At 39.3% G+C, this 16,733-nt stretch overlaps 1 protein-coding gene and 1 long non-coding RNA gene across 2 annotated transcripts in view; one reads left to right on the forward strand and one right to left on the reverse strand.

The window, feature by feature from the left end:
* Positions 1-13,017, reverse strand: part of PTGIS (prostaglandin I2 synthase) — a 51,308-nt gene extending 38,291 nt beyond the window's left edge. Inside the window, exons 1-2 of the mRNA XM_003757707.4 lie at positions 12,820-13,017; positions 3,843-3,966 (exon numbers count right to left, since the gene is read on the reverse strand). Coding sequence (XP_003757755.1) covers positions 3,843-3,966; positions 12,820-12,893 — 198 coding nt within the window. The 5' untranslated portion in view covers positions 12,894-13,017. The remainder of the gene's footprint in view (positions 1-3,842; positions 3,967-12,819) is intronic.
* On the forward strand, positions 12,843-16,160 carry LOC116421512. Its single transcript, XR_004231901.1, has 2 exons — positions 12,843-12,930; positions 14,203-16,160. It is a non-coding gene; the product is annotated as an uncharacterized LOC116421512 (long non-coding RNA).
* Positions 16,161-16,733: the final 573 nt, after the last annotated feature.

Below are 16,733 nucleotides of genomic sequence, written 5' to 3' on the forward strand. Positions count from 1 at the left end.
TTTTTTTTATTACCATTTTTCTTTTCTTTACCAGACCTATGATTTTTTTCTTATTTAATAGCCTTTTATTTACAGGATATATACATGGGTAACTTTACAGCATTAACAATTGCCAAACCTCTTGTTCCAATTTTTCACCTCTTACCCCCCCACCCCCTCCCCTAGATGGCAGGATGACCAGTAGATGTTAAATATATTAAAATATAAATTAGATACACAATAAGTATACCTGACCAAAACGTTATTTTGCTGTACAAAAAGAATCAGACTCTGAAATATTGTACAATTAGCTTGTGAAGGAAATCAAAAATGCAGGTGATGCAGATCACTCTCTAATGAGAATCCATTTAACCACATATTCAGGCCTGCCTCATATTTGAAATAGACGTCTGATAGGCATCTCAAACTTACTATATCCCAAATAGATCTCATTATCTTTCTCTCCAAACATACTCCAATTCCCAATGTTTCTATTTCTGTCAAAGATGGGAGAGTGATGTCCTTCCAGTCATTCTTGACCTCTCCTTCTCCCTCACCCACATCTATCTCTCCAGATCAGTTGCCAAATCTTGCTATTTTTACCTCCACAACATTTCTCATATCTGTCACTTTATCTCTACTCACACCTCACAACCACCTTGTTTCAGGTCATCATCATCACTTCTGGATTATTTCAAAAGCCTCTTAGTCTTCCTGACTCAAGTTTCTCCCTCTCTCCCATCCATTTTCCATACAACCTCCATGTTGATTTTCCTAGAGCATAGATCTGGTGATGTTATTCCCCTAAATGCCAGTGACTTCCTATTAATTCTAGGATGAAACACAAAACTTGTCTGTTTGCCATTTAAACATTTTTACAACCTGATAGTCACCTACCTTTTGTTGTTATTTTGTAGTTTTCTGGGTTTAACACATTATCTTCTTTTTTCTAGGGTCCATTGCAAATCTGACATTCTATATTTTTGTTTTTAAGGTCCTTTTCAGTTCTAATATTCTGTATTCTATGTCTTAGGATCTATTTCCAACTCTGGAATTTTATGTTCTAAGTTTCCTTCTAGCACTAACATTTTATGGAGAATCACAGAATTTATAGCTGAAAGAGGCCTTGGAGAGCTTTTTAACTCAGCTCTCCATGTCTTACTTTTCATAACCCCACTCCGGGTTTTCTTGGCAAATATACTGAAGTAATTTGTCATTTCTTTCTCCAGCTCATTTTACATATGAGAAAACTGAGGCAAACAGAGTTAAGTGCCTTGCCTCAGGGTCAGTGTCTGAGGCTGGATTTGAACTCAGGAAGATGATTCCCAGCACTGTGCACTATGGCACCACCTAGCGGCCCTAACCTACTTTTATAGCCTTATTCCACATTATTCTGGTCATGTATTCTGTGCTCCAGCCATACTAGCCTTCACTCACCTCATCTCCCACCTCAGTGCCTTTGCACCAGCTGTTCCCCATGCCTCTAATGCACTCCCTCCTCATTCCCATGTCTTAGAATCCTAGTTTTCACCAAAATTCAATTCAGCCTCCCCCTTCTACATGAGATTTTTCTTGGTTCCTGTAGCTACTAGTTTCCTCCAAAACATTACATTGTACTTATTTTGTATATGCTTATTTTGACACATGTTACTTTTCCTGATAGAATGCAAGCTCTGTGAGAGCATCCTCTGTTTCATTTTGGTCTTTGTAACCAGTGTATAACAATGGCTGGGACTATGGGAAACATTTAATAAATGCTTGTTAATTGCTTTCTCTCACGGTGATATCTTAGGTAACCCATTCTTCCTCTCTAGTTTCAGTTTCCTCATTAATAAAACAGAGAGGAAACAATGTGAGCTCCTGAGATCCCTTCCAGCTTTGACATTCTGTGATTCTATGAAAGAAAGGCTAAAACTATGACTTCTGGAAGTTGAGTGAAGGTCTCTGGGGAATTCCTGGAGAGGGGATATCACAAGCATTGAGAAGAAGACTAGTTTGATTATCTAATAGCTTTGGGTCTCATTTTCCTCATCTGTAAAATTGGGGATGTTGGACTTGACCTCAAAGGCCTCTTCCAGCTCTAGAACCATGATCATCAATTCTGACGGACATGGCTCTCTTCAACAATGAGATGATTCAGGCCAGTTCTGATGGTCTTGTGATGGAGAGAGCCATCTGCACCCAGACAGAGGACTGTGGGAACTGAGTGTGGCTCACAACACTTTTTTGGTTGTTGTTTGCTTGCTTTTTGTTTTCTCATTTTTTTTTCCTTTTTGATCTGATTTTTTTCTTGTGTACATAATTGTGAAAATATGTATAGAAGAATTGCAAATGTTTACCATATATTAGATTACTCGCTGTCTAGGGGAAGGGATAGAGGAAGGGAAGGAGAAAAACAATTTGAAATACAAGATTTTACGAGCAGGGCCAAGAGATCATTATATACTTCAACAACAATACTATATGATGATCAATTCTGATGGACCTGGCCATCCTCAGCAATGAGATCAACCAAATCAGTTCCAATGGAGCAGTAAGGAACTGAACCAGCTACGCCCAGCGAAAGAACTCTGGGAGATGACTAAAAACCATTACATTGAATTCCCAATCCCTATATTTTTGCCCACCTGCATTTTTGATTTCCTTCACAGGTTAATTGTACAATATTTCAGAGTCCGATTCTTTTTGTACAGCAAAATAACGGTTTGATCATGTATACTTATTGTGTATCTAATTTATATTTTAATATATTTAACATCTACTGGTCATCCTGCCATCTGGGGGAGGGAGTGGAGGGAAGGAGGGGAAAAATTGGAACAAGAGGTTTGGCAATTGTCAGTGCTATAAAGTTACCCATACATATAACCTGTAAATAAAAGGCTATTAAATAAAAAAAAGAAAAGAAAAGAAAAAAGAAATACAAGGTTTTAGAATGTTGAAAACCATCTATGCATATGTTTTAAAAATAAAAAGCTTTTAAGAAGAAAAATAAATAAATAATTAAAGCCATGATCTTGTAAGCCTACAGAGCAAAACAGCAGTGTTCAGAACAGCTGTTTGGTGTTGATGATAGCAAGCTGCTGGCAGTATGAGTGGGATGAAATGACCTCTTCCACATGTCACAGAAAATAGATTTGGAAAACTCATTTAGTTCAAACTGCCACCTGGGGCAAGAATCCTCTTTACAGAATCCAGTCTTCACCTGAAAAACTCCTATAACGAAAAATCTCACTCTCCTCCACAGTCCAAGCCAATTTTAGCCTCCTAGATTTCTTGTTCTCTCCCCTTCTTGGCTTTCATGATGCTAAGAAGGGAAAAAAAGTCTGCAGCTTTCTTCTTGGGCAGGTTTGTTTTGTGGCAAAGAAGGGTTGCAAGAAGGAACAGAAGAAAGGTCATAAAAACCTTATGGTAGAAATAAGATATCCACTTGAAAATACTGATGGAAAGGCTGTGATTAAGGACTCTCCAGTTACAGAATAATTAACGTTCACAGTGGCTGCATGAAAAGGTCCTTCTGAACTAAATTGGTTTGTACCTGCTGGGCCCTTGGTTAATTATAATAATACTGCCCTTGGTTTGTGAAGCACCCAGACTTCACAACAGGGACAGGACCATGACTATTTCCACCTAACAAATGAGTAAACTGAGAATCAAATAAGAGATTTATTCTCTTGTCACTCTGAGTCCATGGCAAAAGCTAACAACACCACGTCTTCAAACTCACCATGCTTGAAAAGAAACACTACTGTATGAGGAGACCTCATTTCTCCTGGCATAGGGCCAGGAGGCAAGAGGGCCCAGAGGCATAGAGGAGGAAAAAACCCAGTCTGAGGCCTTCCCTCCCTTCCCAAAGGCCCACTCACAGTAAAGATGTCCCCATGCTTCTTTTCCATTCTGGAGAGGAATCCAGCTGCATCTTTGCCAAACTCTGAGGCATGGCCCAGCCAGGGAATGAGGCCTTGATCCAGAGGGGGTTCACCAGGTTTCCTAGAAAACCCAGAAAGTAATAAGCATCCAGTGAGAGGGGATTGACAGTGAAACAGCTCCACAAACATTTAAGGGTCTACTAGAATAAGGCACTGGAGACATAAAAAGCGATAAATGATATAGTTCTTGCTTACAACCTAAAATAGGCTCCATGGTATGATAGTATTTTCAAATCCCAACTACACAACTTGTTACCTGTAAGATCTAAAACAAGTCACTTTATCTGTCCCAGTCTTAGTTTCCTCAACTGTAAAATCACAAGATTACAGTAGGGTTTTTAAGATCTGAATCCCATGATCCTAATAGAATCCTGAGAAGGGGAAGGGAATAAGACATTATAGCCATAATGCAAACAGAACAAGTCAATCAAAACAGTGCCCTAAATTTAGCAGAGAGAAAAGATCCTGAGACACCAATAAAGAAACCACCTTCAATGGGGAGTTGTGGAGACAGGGTTTGCTGTGTAGGCAGACAGATGAAGTTCATCTGGTATATGACTGATGGGGCAAGGAAATGGACCATTTAGTAGTTTCCTATTTTAATTAATTTTTCTTGTGAATTAGAGGCTAATCACTCTTGTTTTTACAGTGATGATGGCTTAGAAATGCTTTCAGTATCCCCTGAATTTGGTGTGCCCTAGGACAAAGTAATAAGTCATTCTATCTTAGTTATATGTATGACATACACACAAATAAGTATGATATGAAGTTGAATGTGAGGAAAGCAAATGAGACAAAATGCCAGGAGAAATGAAAGAAAAAAGAAATGATTTTCAACTGGAAGGGAGTAGGAAGCAGAGAGGCCTTCATGAAGGACATGGCATACCAACTGTTTTGGAATATAAAGGAAGGAACGTCAACATACAGAGATGAAAGGAGGAGAATGTATTCCAAGCATGGAAGATGGTGTTTGCAATAGGCCAGAGGCCCACCAGACATAAACAAGAGGCACAGAGTGAGTGAAGTCCAAAATAATGTTGGATAGGTAGGTTAGAAGCAGATCGTGAAAGGCTTTGAATTCCAGAATCAGTTTATACTATATTCATTAGCAACTGGGGAATCAATGAAGATTTTTGAGCATAAGAGTAGCATAGCCATGGCTATGCACTAGAAAATTTGTTTAGATATCATCAGTGTGAAGGATGGATTGAAGAGAGTAGACTAGAAGCAGGAAAAAAGTACTATACTATATTATATATCTCCAAGGTCATGAAATCAGCTGATAAGAATTAGAGGGCACTAATAAATGTTTAACAACCAACTCTCCAGGGGAAAAAAAATACACATCTCTAACTTTAATCTACGTAATTAATATTTTCTCCAGCACTTTTTAAAGTCTAGATAACCAACAATAAAATAAATCAATCTTTGATTTATAGCATTTGCCAATTCCCAAAAGTGCTCACTCTGAAAATTTAACCATCAGCTCTTGAAAACCTGTGAGAGCTGACCCTAACATGTACTTACTTTCAATTCACCTTTCTATGAACCTATGACTCTATGACTCTAAGATCCATGTCATAGAGGAGCATGAAGGAGGATGGAGAGCTAGCCTCAAAGTCAACAAGAGGTAAATTGAAATCCCACTTCTAACAATTATGATTGTGTAACACAAATCATTTTGTCCATTCTCTAGGCAGTTCTGTAAGATACTTCTGCAGAGATGTCACAGCTTGCATTGGTTAAGGAAGTTTTATCACCTAGGATACCAATGAAATCATTGTTCCAGTTGCCATCCTTACCATTAAGAGCTCCAAGAGATCCAAGTAAAAACACATAGACACACACAAACACACACACACACACACACACAAACACACACATATTAGCCTTGAAGGATGGATAGAACTTCAATAAATTCCATTAATAAGGAGAGAGGAGAAGGGAGTGGTAGATACCATGAACAATATACACCACAGCAGAATGAACCCCAAAGTAGTGCTGTGCCAGCGGGGGAGGTGTGGACATGGTGAAGCAGCAATCATCCTTCCACTCCCTGTTTCTCACACTCTGGCCCAGCCCAAAACTACAAAGACAGGATTAAAGCCCAAGTTTGAGTCTCCAAGGACTGCTGTGCCAGGAGTTGGTATGGATATTGGCAGGCTCCAAGGCAGGAAGGGAATGAAGCAAGTTCTGCCTTCATCTGCAAGCTTCCAGTTGTTTAAGATGGATACAGCTTCTCTGTGATGGTTCAATAGGAAATGATAAAGATGCTTTGGAGCAAGACTAACAGACTATGACTGATTTAGCCAAAACCAGAATGTGAATCACTCCATTTATCTCTGGGAATCATAGAACATTAGTGAAATGGAATGACACTAGCAGACGCTTTAAAACATAGAACACAAAATGTTAAGGCTGAGAAAGAACTAAAAGTAAAGAACTATTACCCCTGAGGAGGCCCATGGAGCCTAAAACATACAGTTGGAAGGGATTTTAAAACAAAAAATATAATAAATGTTAAAAATGCAAACAAAATAATGTACATCAATTGTGTAATGGTGGAACAAATTGTGGAGTAGGAATAAATGGAAAACATGTTCGTCGATGTGTCTTCTACATGGGAAAAAACTCAAGCGGACAGAGAATGTCTATGGTCCAGATCAAAATGATATTAAATGTGCTAGGACATCCACAGGCCATTGCAGGTCCTGGGGTTGAACAGAAAGAGAAGAATGGATTTGATCTTAAGATTTGAGAATTAGAAGAAACCTCAGAAGACATCAATCCCAACCCTCCCATTATCCATTGGAATTGAGGCCCAATGAATTGAATCGCTCAATGTAATCTAGGTTGCCCAATTAATAAGTAGCAGAGTTAGAATTTCAACTCAGGCCCTCTGATATCAGTCAGATCTTTTCCCTTTGTCCCCTGTTGGAGCACATTTGAGAAATTAAGTAATGTTTTTAATGATCATCTTTCCCTTCCAAACTTTTCCCTGAAACAAAGGCTCATATTTTTAAAAAATAAATTCTTCCAATGTTGTTATATTGCTGCTAGTCATGAAATACCACAGTCTGTGAAGAATTTAAGCTGAAGATCAACCAAAAGGCAATGGAGAAGCGCATGGTGAGTATAAGCTGACTGCAACATATTACCAGTGAAAGATTGCATAGGAGAAAAGTGAACAAAGAGACAATCATAAAGAATGTCATTAAAGAGGTATGTGCCTGGAAAAAGAGATGGGCTAGACAATTGGCAGAACAAAGAATAACTCAATGGATAGTCCATGTATTCTCCTGGGATCTACACAATGTCAAAAGAATGAGAGGAAGCTCCTAATAAATAAAGTAGACCTCTTGTGGAGGGAGGATTTACAGGAAGATACAGATGAGAATTACACAGGATGGGCACATAGTGATGATCTGTGTCACTGAAGAGATCACATCCAAAAGAATGATGAGAATAAGGGATACAGATGTGTTAGTAGGAATTAATAAATACAAAGCAAAGAAAGGGAAACAATAGCATAATATAAAGAATGACTACAATAATATAGATGAAGGTGTAGAATTAAATAGATCAGAAATCTATTAGCTGCAATGCCAGAGGACTAAAGATGAACTACTTTTCTCTCTTCTTTGTAGAGATGTGGTATACAATGGGTGCAGGATGTTATGTTCATTTAAGATACGATTGGGTCTGTTGGTTTTACTTTATTGTTTGTTTCTTATAAAAGAGGCTTCTCTTTGGTACCAAACAATGAAACATCTTTTAAAGACAAGAGGAAAAATACCTTAAATATTAGATCTGGAAATGTCTTAAGGACATGGAACACAGGAATGTCTAAACAGGAGCTTAGAAAATTAGAATACATAATATTAGGGCTAAAACAGAACTGAAAGATCACCAGTCCTGTCTAAAATGGGAAAATTGAGGCCCAGAGAGAAAAAGGGCACGCTACTCTGAACTGTTGGGGATCTTCAGCTCTATCTGGCTTCTGAAAGCCATGTTTTCATTGAACTATAAACTGGGCATGCTTTAGGATAATATATCTGTGCTGAAAGTTCAAATCTGGCCCCAGATACTTACTAGCTGTGTGAACCTGGGCAAGTCATTGAAGTTTAAGAAACAAATGGATAGTGGAGAATAGAAACAATGGACCTGGAGTCAAGAAGACTCATCTTCCCAAGTTCAAATCTGGCACAAGACACTTACTAGCTGTGTGAACCTGGGCAAGTCACTTAACTCTGCCTGAGTTTCTTCTATAAAATTAGTTGGAGAAAGAGATGGCAAACCACTCCAGTATCTTTGCCAAGAAAACCCCAAAATAGGGTCCCAGAGAGTCAGATATAACAAGTGAACAATACAACAAAAAGAACAAACTCTTAATTTTACAGATGAGGAAATTGAAGCATAGAAAAGGAAAATAATTTTTCTCTGGGTACTCAGTAAGCAAGAGGCAAAGCCAGGACTGGAAGACAATAGCTCCCTTAATATTTATCTGAGAACTGATCCAATGGAGGGTGAAAGTATACTCACTAAAGCTCCAGAAAGGGGAGAAACATCATCTCATCTGGTTGGTACTTAAAGAGTTAACTTCTTCCTTGGCATAAATTGGCCCTTAGGAGAGCCGGAGGCCTCCAGTGGAGACAAGGTATTATTTCTGACTGAGACTATTTCCTATTTCTTAAAAAAAAAAAAAAAAAAAAAAAAAAGTGGAAAAATGCAACCCAAACAGCAGGGCTAACTTATTGACAAAAGCAGGAAGTATTGCCAGCTGTGGGTCAATGCAAGCTTCAGCCTAAATAGGAGGAAGGGGCCTCCACCCCTTGCCATCTTGAGAATCCCAGCCCAAGCCTCTGACACATATGGGTAGTAAACTCAGTTTCCAGGCCTGGGTGTGGTCAGTGGTGAAAGCCAAATCTATTTTAGGGCTTGTGGTCTTTGGCTAGCCAGTCACTTTCCCTTACTTGTATTGAAGTTTAAGAAACAAATCCCCAGACGAAGGAAGAAAATCTCTACTCCCAAGCAGGGGGGAAAGAGAGTCAAAAAAAAAAAAAAAAAAAAAAAAGAGAATTGTCCCCAGTTTGGCCTCGTTTATCTCCCTCTCCCATCTATTAGACTTAAAAGGGTCTTCTCTCAATTTACAAATTCTGAGGCAGAATCAGGATTCAAAATCAGGTCTCCCAACTCTGGTCTTAAATGTGAAGAGATAGGAAGGTTCAAGAGAAGGGAAATTTCTTTTTACCAACATTCAACACATTACACTTGGAACATGGGGAATATATTTGCTAACTTGTTCAAGGGGCTCTTTGGCAAAAAAAAAAAAAAATGGATTTTAATGGTTGGTTTGGATGAGGAAAGAAAGATAACCTTTTCTACAAATTAAAGCTGAAAGTAAAATAGTAATTTATTATTCACCCTATAGGTTTCAATGTAGAAATGGTAGAATACAAAAATATTAACATTATGGTATGGAATGTAGATGGCCAGGACAAGAACCAAACCCCTAGGGCACCATTACTTCCAGAACAAATTAGGACTGATTTTTGTAGTTGGCAAACGAATTTATGTTTGTATTTGTGCTCACTGGATACTTATTGGGAAAAAACAAAAGCTTCAAGATTATGTTTCAGAATTGGTTACACATTGAAAGCATTAGATCTTCCATCATAAACCACTTATAACTAGTCTCTCCCCTCACCAAATACTCCCCTCCCCTCCAACCCAGAGTTCAGGTCAGGCTGTGATTAGTTCTCCATCACATAGGATAATAACATATCCTGAATAATTCTTAGGACGGTAACAATGGTGGCAGATCACAAACATTGAGAAGAGCTTTCACATATATTTGGACAACAAAAATCAGACTTAATTTTGGTCAATTGTGTGGTATTTCTGCTTGAAACTTCTCCACAATGAACATAGCCTACATTAGTCCCAAAGTTTGGCTGGAGATTATTTCAAAAACACATACAAGAACACCAGGCATTTCTCTATGGTGTCTAAGTTTTGAAAAAAAATTAATTGGGCATGAGAACTTCCCATTCTAGAAATACTCATTCTTGTTTTTGGAACAATTCCCCATCTGAGTATATATAAAATGTTCTTTACTGCCCCTCATTATTACAAGGGACAAATTTGCCATCTGAAAGGGAAAAGATCTTTACTTTTTTAAAATTTGTATTTTGATAAACACTGAAGAAACTGCAGTGGGAAAACTTAGAAGTGGTTTGTTTGGTGTTGTGGAAACTTACTGCTTTCAATAAAGTCAGTAACTGACTGTTTTGTATATTTGTTTTCAGTTTTCATTTCAACAAACGAGTGCTTTGTAATTAAAGCAATTAGAATACAGTCTTTGAACTATTTTTTAAAAATTGCTTTCCACAAGATTCCCTTATGTGAACCCCCTACTTTTAGTGGTTTTTAGGATATAGTTCTCTCAATGTACCATTCTTGTGATTCCAGTAACACTATCTGTTGCACTCTCCAACTTAGAATATCCCATTTTTAAAAATCTTTGCCTATTCATCTGGACACAAGGCCCAGTTCAGTCCCACCACCATTAGGAAGCCTTCCCAGATTCCCTTCAACATTAGGATTATTGCCAGCTCTGACTGCTCACTTAATATCAGTGTCATACAATTTGATCTAGAATATCATGTCTTTTTATCTTGAATGCCTTCCTTGACTATGAACTAAGTAAAGACAGATTTTTCTTTCACATTCTTCTTTGCATGTCTCCCATCTTCCCAAGAAAGAATATAAAATTGGGTGGAATAAAGGCTCTGTGAATAACAGCAATAACTCACATTTACAACTAAAGTTTGAAGAGTACTTTATGTACATAATCTTACTGGAACCCAGAGCAGCAACCTTATGAATAGCCCTAATATTTTAAAAAGATAAAACTGAAGATCAGCAAAGTTCAGTGACTTGAGTCATACAGCTAGTAAATGCCTATGTGGGATTTAAACCCAGAGTTCACATCCAGTGCTCTATCCACTATGACACCCTGCCTCCTGTATTGTAGGATAGGAAACAAAGAAACAACAACAACAAAACTACCAAAACCTGATGAACTGCTTGGTGTTAAGACTCACTGATAATCTGAATTACTTCAGCTAAAACACAGTGGACTTGGAGTCTGAAGACCTCAGCCCTGCCAGGCTACCTGGAACAAATAACTTGGGCCTCAAGATTCCTTATCTACAAAATGATGTGTATCATACTAGGAGAAGAGAACTTTGTGAGCTATACCATATTATTGAAATGTGAGTAATTATTATCAGAACAGGAATTTTAGGGGAAAAGATAAGAACATACACAATTAGCTTTCAATTTCCCATACTAAGGGCACTAGAAATGCACATAACTCAAAATAGGAAAATATGAAAAAATAAGTTTCAAACCAAATGGAAGTAAAGCTTGTCACTAGTATCCCTTCACAATTTCCCATAGGCTAATATCGATGCATTTATTATGTTCTCCCAAACAACAGTGGAAATAGCTCCCTGAGAATGAGTTGTATTGCAAGCATTTACTATTGGACAATCCATCAACATATAACAACGATTAACTGGTTTGTTAATGGGAATGTTCTCAACAACAGGGTGTGACTGGCCTACAGGGAATGGCAGCACTCAGGAGAGTAAAGAAGGTGTTCTCTGTTGCATCATTTAAAAGAGATCTGAGTCTCGAAGACATCCCTGGACAGATTTTGACCAACCCAGCAAATACTTTTGAAAATTTGAAATAAAAAGTTTGTTGAATTGCTGGACCCAAGTAGGATAAAAGAATGCGTAGGAAAGTTACAGGTTCAACTTAATCTCTTTCAGGGATCATAGGAGAGTACATTTAGAGCTGGAAGGAACCGTAGAAGTCATTTAGTCCAACCTTATTTTTTTAAAAATAGATGGGAATATAGATTGTCATAGTTGGAGGAACCAGAAGAAAGTGGAACACAGAGGAGGTCAAAGCTGGAAAGGACACAAACTGTCAGAGATGGAGGGAGCCTTTGAGAGCATTTAGGTTAACCCTCTCATTCTATAAATGAAGAAATTGAGCTCTAGAGAAGGTAAGGGACCTGCTCAGACCAATCTAAGTAACAGAGACAGGTCTAGCATCTGTCCTGATTCCTGGTCAGTTGTTCTCTGCCATACGGTTTTCAGAGGCCTAGTTCTACAACCCCAGCAAATGCCTGCTCGGCTTTCTCATTTCTGACTTATCTGAAGGCGTTTTGATCTATCTGATATACCAAGAAATGGATATTTTCCTTCTACTTGGAGCTCTCCAAGCAGCACTTGTAACTCCTAAGAAATCTTTGACTGACAGAACTTCAGGGAAGCTAGGAGACAATTTAGCTCACTCCCTCTCCCCTCCCCTCCACCGTACCCCCTCCCCATCTTTATATTACAGAGGTGGAAACTTGAGTCCTTCCTACAAAGTTCTCTCCATAACCAAAGTCACACAGATAATAAGTAAGAAAATAGAATTTGAGGCACCCCATCCCAGATACTGGGCTTCTCCAGTAGACTTAAGACTAGAAGTCTCCCTAAAGGCTTCTGGTATAAAAATGGGGGTTCGCCAGCCTTGCTCTCTTTTCCTAGGGCACATGGGCCCCCTTTCCTAAGGACACAGGGATCCCGAGGGCCGCAATCCTCGTCAGTATCCCCCTCCCAGGACTAAAAGGCTGAATCTCGCATTCGCATCTTCCTCTAGGGGACAATTTTGGCTTTAGTACCTGGGAATTCCACTTGGAATTCAGACTTGGTTTCCCGGGGTCCCGGACTCTGTGGTGCGGAGCAGGAACCTCGTGGAGGAAGTAGGGGTGAGAGGAGGAGGGGGAGGAAGCGATTGGGTTGGGGTTCAGGGAATGAGGTTCTACACGTCTTTAGAGCGCCCCACTCACCGCATTCGCCGGCGGGACAGGAACAGGAGCAGCAGCAGCGCGGCCAGCAACGCCGCCAGAAAGAACCAGGGCATGGCTGGGACGGGACGAAGACCGAGCGCCTGGCTGCAGGTGAGAGCTTGGGCTGCGGCAGCTCCGAGCCTCTTATGCCCGCTTCTCCCGGACCCTCCCCTCTCTCTCCCGGAGCAGAGCAGGTCGGCCCCGCGCCACGTACCGCCCCCCTCCCCGCCCCAAGGAGGTGCGTGCGTTCGAGGGGCCCGGCACGCCAGGGTTTCCTGCCTGAACGCGGTCTCTCAGCCCCTAAGCCCACTGGGCGGGGCTGGACGGTCCGGCTCAATTCCGCGAGCACTAATTAAGCACCTGCGGTGTGCGGGTTCGGCGCTGGTACCACTGGGATCACTCCAAGACATACAACAGTCCCTGTCTTCAAAGCGCTTACTAATAACGGTGAAGTGACTTCTGCCTCGATTTCCTCATTTCCAAAATAGATTTTTGAAAGGGTCCTCGGAGAGAAGGATAGGATCTGGGGGTGGGACTTTTAGGACACTTCCATTTTCATTTCCTTAGACCCAAGAAATCCCTTTGCTCTTTAAAACAGCTCCACTCTCACCCAAGTCGCAGTAATTTCCTGTTCTGTGATGGTCTTCCATTCCCGGGTAGAAGTTAGGATCCAGCTGCTCTCCCTCCCCTCCCCCCCAAAAAGTGCATTTATTATAGTAATATGAGCTTTTAACTGCCCCCTCCTACACCGTTGTGTCAGCACAAAACTGTGGAAGAAGTAATAGATTAAGATCGAGAGACAGTGTTTGCATCAAAGCGTACTAAGTGGGTCAGATAGTCGGTCAACAAATATTTTTTAATTGCTCCTTGTGTGCCAGGTACTGTGTTAAGCCCTGGGAATACAAATATAAGCAAAAAGAAAGACAGTTCCTGTCCTCAAGGAGCTTACATTCTAATGCTGAACGACAACATATAAAAAAGAAGCTTATAGTACTATGATCAATTCTGATGGATGTGGCTGTTTTCAACAGCCAGGTGATTCAGGCCAATTCCAATGGTCTTGTGATGGAAAAAGCCATCTACACCCAGAGAGAGGACTCTGGGAACTCAGTGTGGATCACAACATAGCATTTTCACTTTTTTTGGTGTTTGCGTGCTTTTTTGTTTTCTTTCTTGGTTTTTTCTTTTTTGATTTGATTTTTCTTGTGTAGCATGAAGATAGTGGAAATATGTATAGAAAGATTGCACATGTTTAACATATATTGGATTGCTTGCTGTTTAGGAAAAGGGATGGGGAGAAGGGAGGGGGAAAAAATTTGGAACAGAAGGTTTTGCAAGGGTGGATGTTGAAAACTACCTATGTATGTGTTTTGAAAATTTAAGGAAGCCAGGCAGAGATGCTGATGGAAACATGTCACAAGAGGACTCTTCGTGATGGAGACAGATACAGAGGAAGCCAATGAAAAGGAGATGGGCCTCTGGGTCCCCGAGGATTAGCTGAAGCTACGGAGATGTGCACCCAAGAATGTTTGGTGTTGGGTCACTCTGATAACTGCTGGATGCCTCCTGGCCTGGGTCCCTACCAACAGCCAAAATCTCCTCTCTCCACCTTTGCCCCTCAAAAGGAATGGGTGAAGAAGGACAAAATGGTGAATGGGCACACTTTGACCAGGACCTGGAAAGATAGCAACAGGAATCAGTTCAATGACTGGAAGCAGTATGGTACCAACGAAGGGCACTTCAACAGTGGCAGCCACATGAGTGACATACCATTGGCTAATTTGAAGTCTTATAAACAGGCGTCAGGAGCTGTGGAGAGTCCCAAGGAACACCAGCGATAAGAAATGGCTTGGGACCAAATGACTTTAGCCTATGTAGACTTGCTAATACTGTGTGTGTCAGAGCTTTATGTATTTGGTAGATTTCTAGAACTATGCTTCTTATAACAGGGATATGCACATCTTTGCATTAGCACTATGAAAGTTATGATGTCATGCGACTTAAGGGAGAAAATACTTCTACTTCTGTGGTTTTAGTTACCAAAATTGAGTAAATTCCACAGCTCGCTCTCTCTCTCTCTCTCTCTCTCTCTAGTGCAAATATCCCTTCTCGAGTTTTGTTTTTTGACCCTGGACTGCTGCTATGAACAACAGAAGATACACTTGGAGAGTGAGAGGTCAAAGAATTGCAATGATTGAAAAGCATATCCAATTAGAAAACTGTGCTCTTGTTGTCATTGATTTGTGCTGGGACCACTATACTTGACATCATACTTCAAGCAACTTAAATGATAAACTTAAACCTATTGTGCTATTAACAATGTTAGTGGGCACTTGTCAGTCAGTCAGTGTTTAAGTATTTGTAAATAGAAGCAAGTTATTACTAATGACTTTTGTGTACCTATAATGTTCACCTAAAATATATTGTAGCAGAATTCTATGTCTTATCGTTGTTTCTTTTTTGTTTCTTTTACTTTTTAGCTTATTTCTTTTAGTGATGGTGTTTCTGTGTTAATAGTCTGTCTGACATACACTGTTCCAAGAAAATCAAAATACTTGTGTTTTTCTTATAAAAAGGTTCTGAAATCTTGCTTCTTGCATGACAGCAGGTGTTATTCATGAGCTGGCAAAGAAACCCATCAACAATGTTTGAACAACAAAAAGACTTATGCAAAGGCTGGAAAACTCTGAAACTATACTTTATAAAAACATTTTATTTTTCAAAGCAGCAAAATTGAAAATAATCTCTAATAAGTAGCATCTAAAAAGTAAGAAATGGAAAAGTAATATTCTCCAGGAAGTGATCCAATCCAAAGTGATCAGAAAGGTCGTTGTCATTCAGGCAATTGAATGAATCACAATTGGAGCACGTGGAAGAAATAAAATCATAATTTTAAAATAGTAGTTATGTTTGAACAAATGTGTGTCTATAACTAAGACCGTTTGTATTGCTGAAAAGGCAGCTTTTGTGTTTATGCTCATCTGCGTTAATGTTGTAGTAAAATGTGTTTTAGACCATAGTCACAAAATATTTAATGTGTCTTGCCTTCATGATGTAACAGAGCATTCTCCTGGTAGGCTAGTTGGGGGAAAATAAAGGGTTAAATCTCTAATTATTGCTGTTTAACTGTTTGTTATCATAGTTGGTCAATGCCTGGAAGGTACCAGCATCACGTCACTTAAGTGAAACCCAAAGAGTGACTCCTAATGTTAATAAGATCTCAGTTGCACGTACAAATAAATTCAAATTCGAACATTCTTAGGAGGTTTTTGTTAAGGCATGACAGATGACTTAAACAAATAAATAGCATGCAAAAAAAAAAAAAGTCCTTACTGAGAAAAGTGAAAGTTAACACCACAATTAAACATGAGTTTTAAAGGTAATAAATAATAATAATAATAAAATAAAATGTTTGCTAATCTGATAGTTAATTTGTTCTTACCAAAAAGTTATTTTCTATATAGCAATTCACTTTTTTTTCACATTATAATGATATAAAATGGATTGGGGGTGCATTGCTTATTGCAGTACTTATGTCAGTTTGTGAAGGGTGTTTGATGACTTTGACAGAATAAATATCTAAACAGTTATCCTTGTTACTGCTTTGCCGGTTCAACGTTATTTACAGTTATTCAGCTCTTGCAATAAATGTTCTGAATTCCAAAAAAAAAAATTAAAAAAAAAGCTTAAAAAAAAAGCTTATGGAAAAGTTAGATTGAAGCCTGGTGAAAAATGAAGAGCTGTGTGAATGTAGGCCATTTAATATCCTAGTCACCTCTGTAAAGGAGACAGTTCTTGGATTTCTTGCTTCACAAGATTCCTTAAGCCAAAATTATTATACAACTCAGAGTTCGAATAGCAGTGAGCTCTTATTCTGTTCTAACTCATCTTCCAGCAGTCCAAACACATCTCCT

Source organism: Sarcophilus harrisii, chromosome 2 (assembly GCF_902635505.1).
Source record: "Sarcophilus harrisii chromosome 2, mSarHar1.11, whole genome shotgun sequence".
In the NCBI taxonomy this organism is placed as follows: domain Eukaryota; kingdom Metazoa; phylum Chordata; class Mammalia; order Dasyuromorphia; family Dasyuridae; genus Sarcophilus; species Sarcophilus harrisii.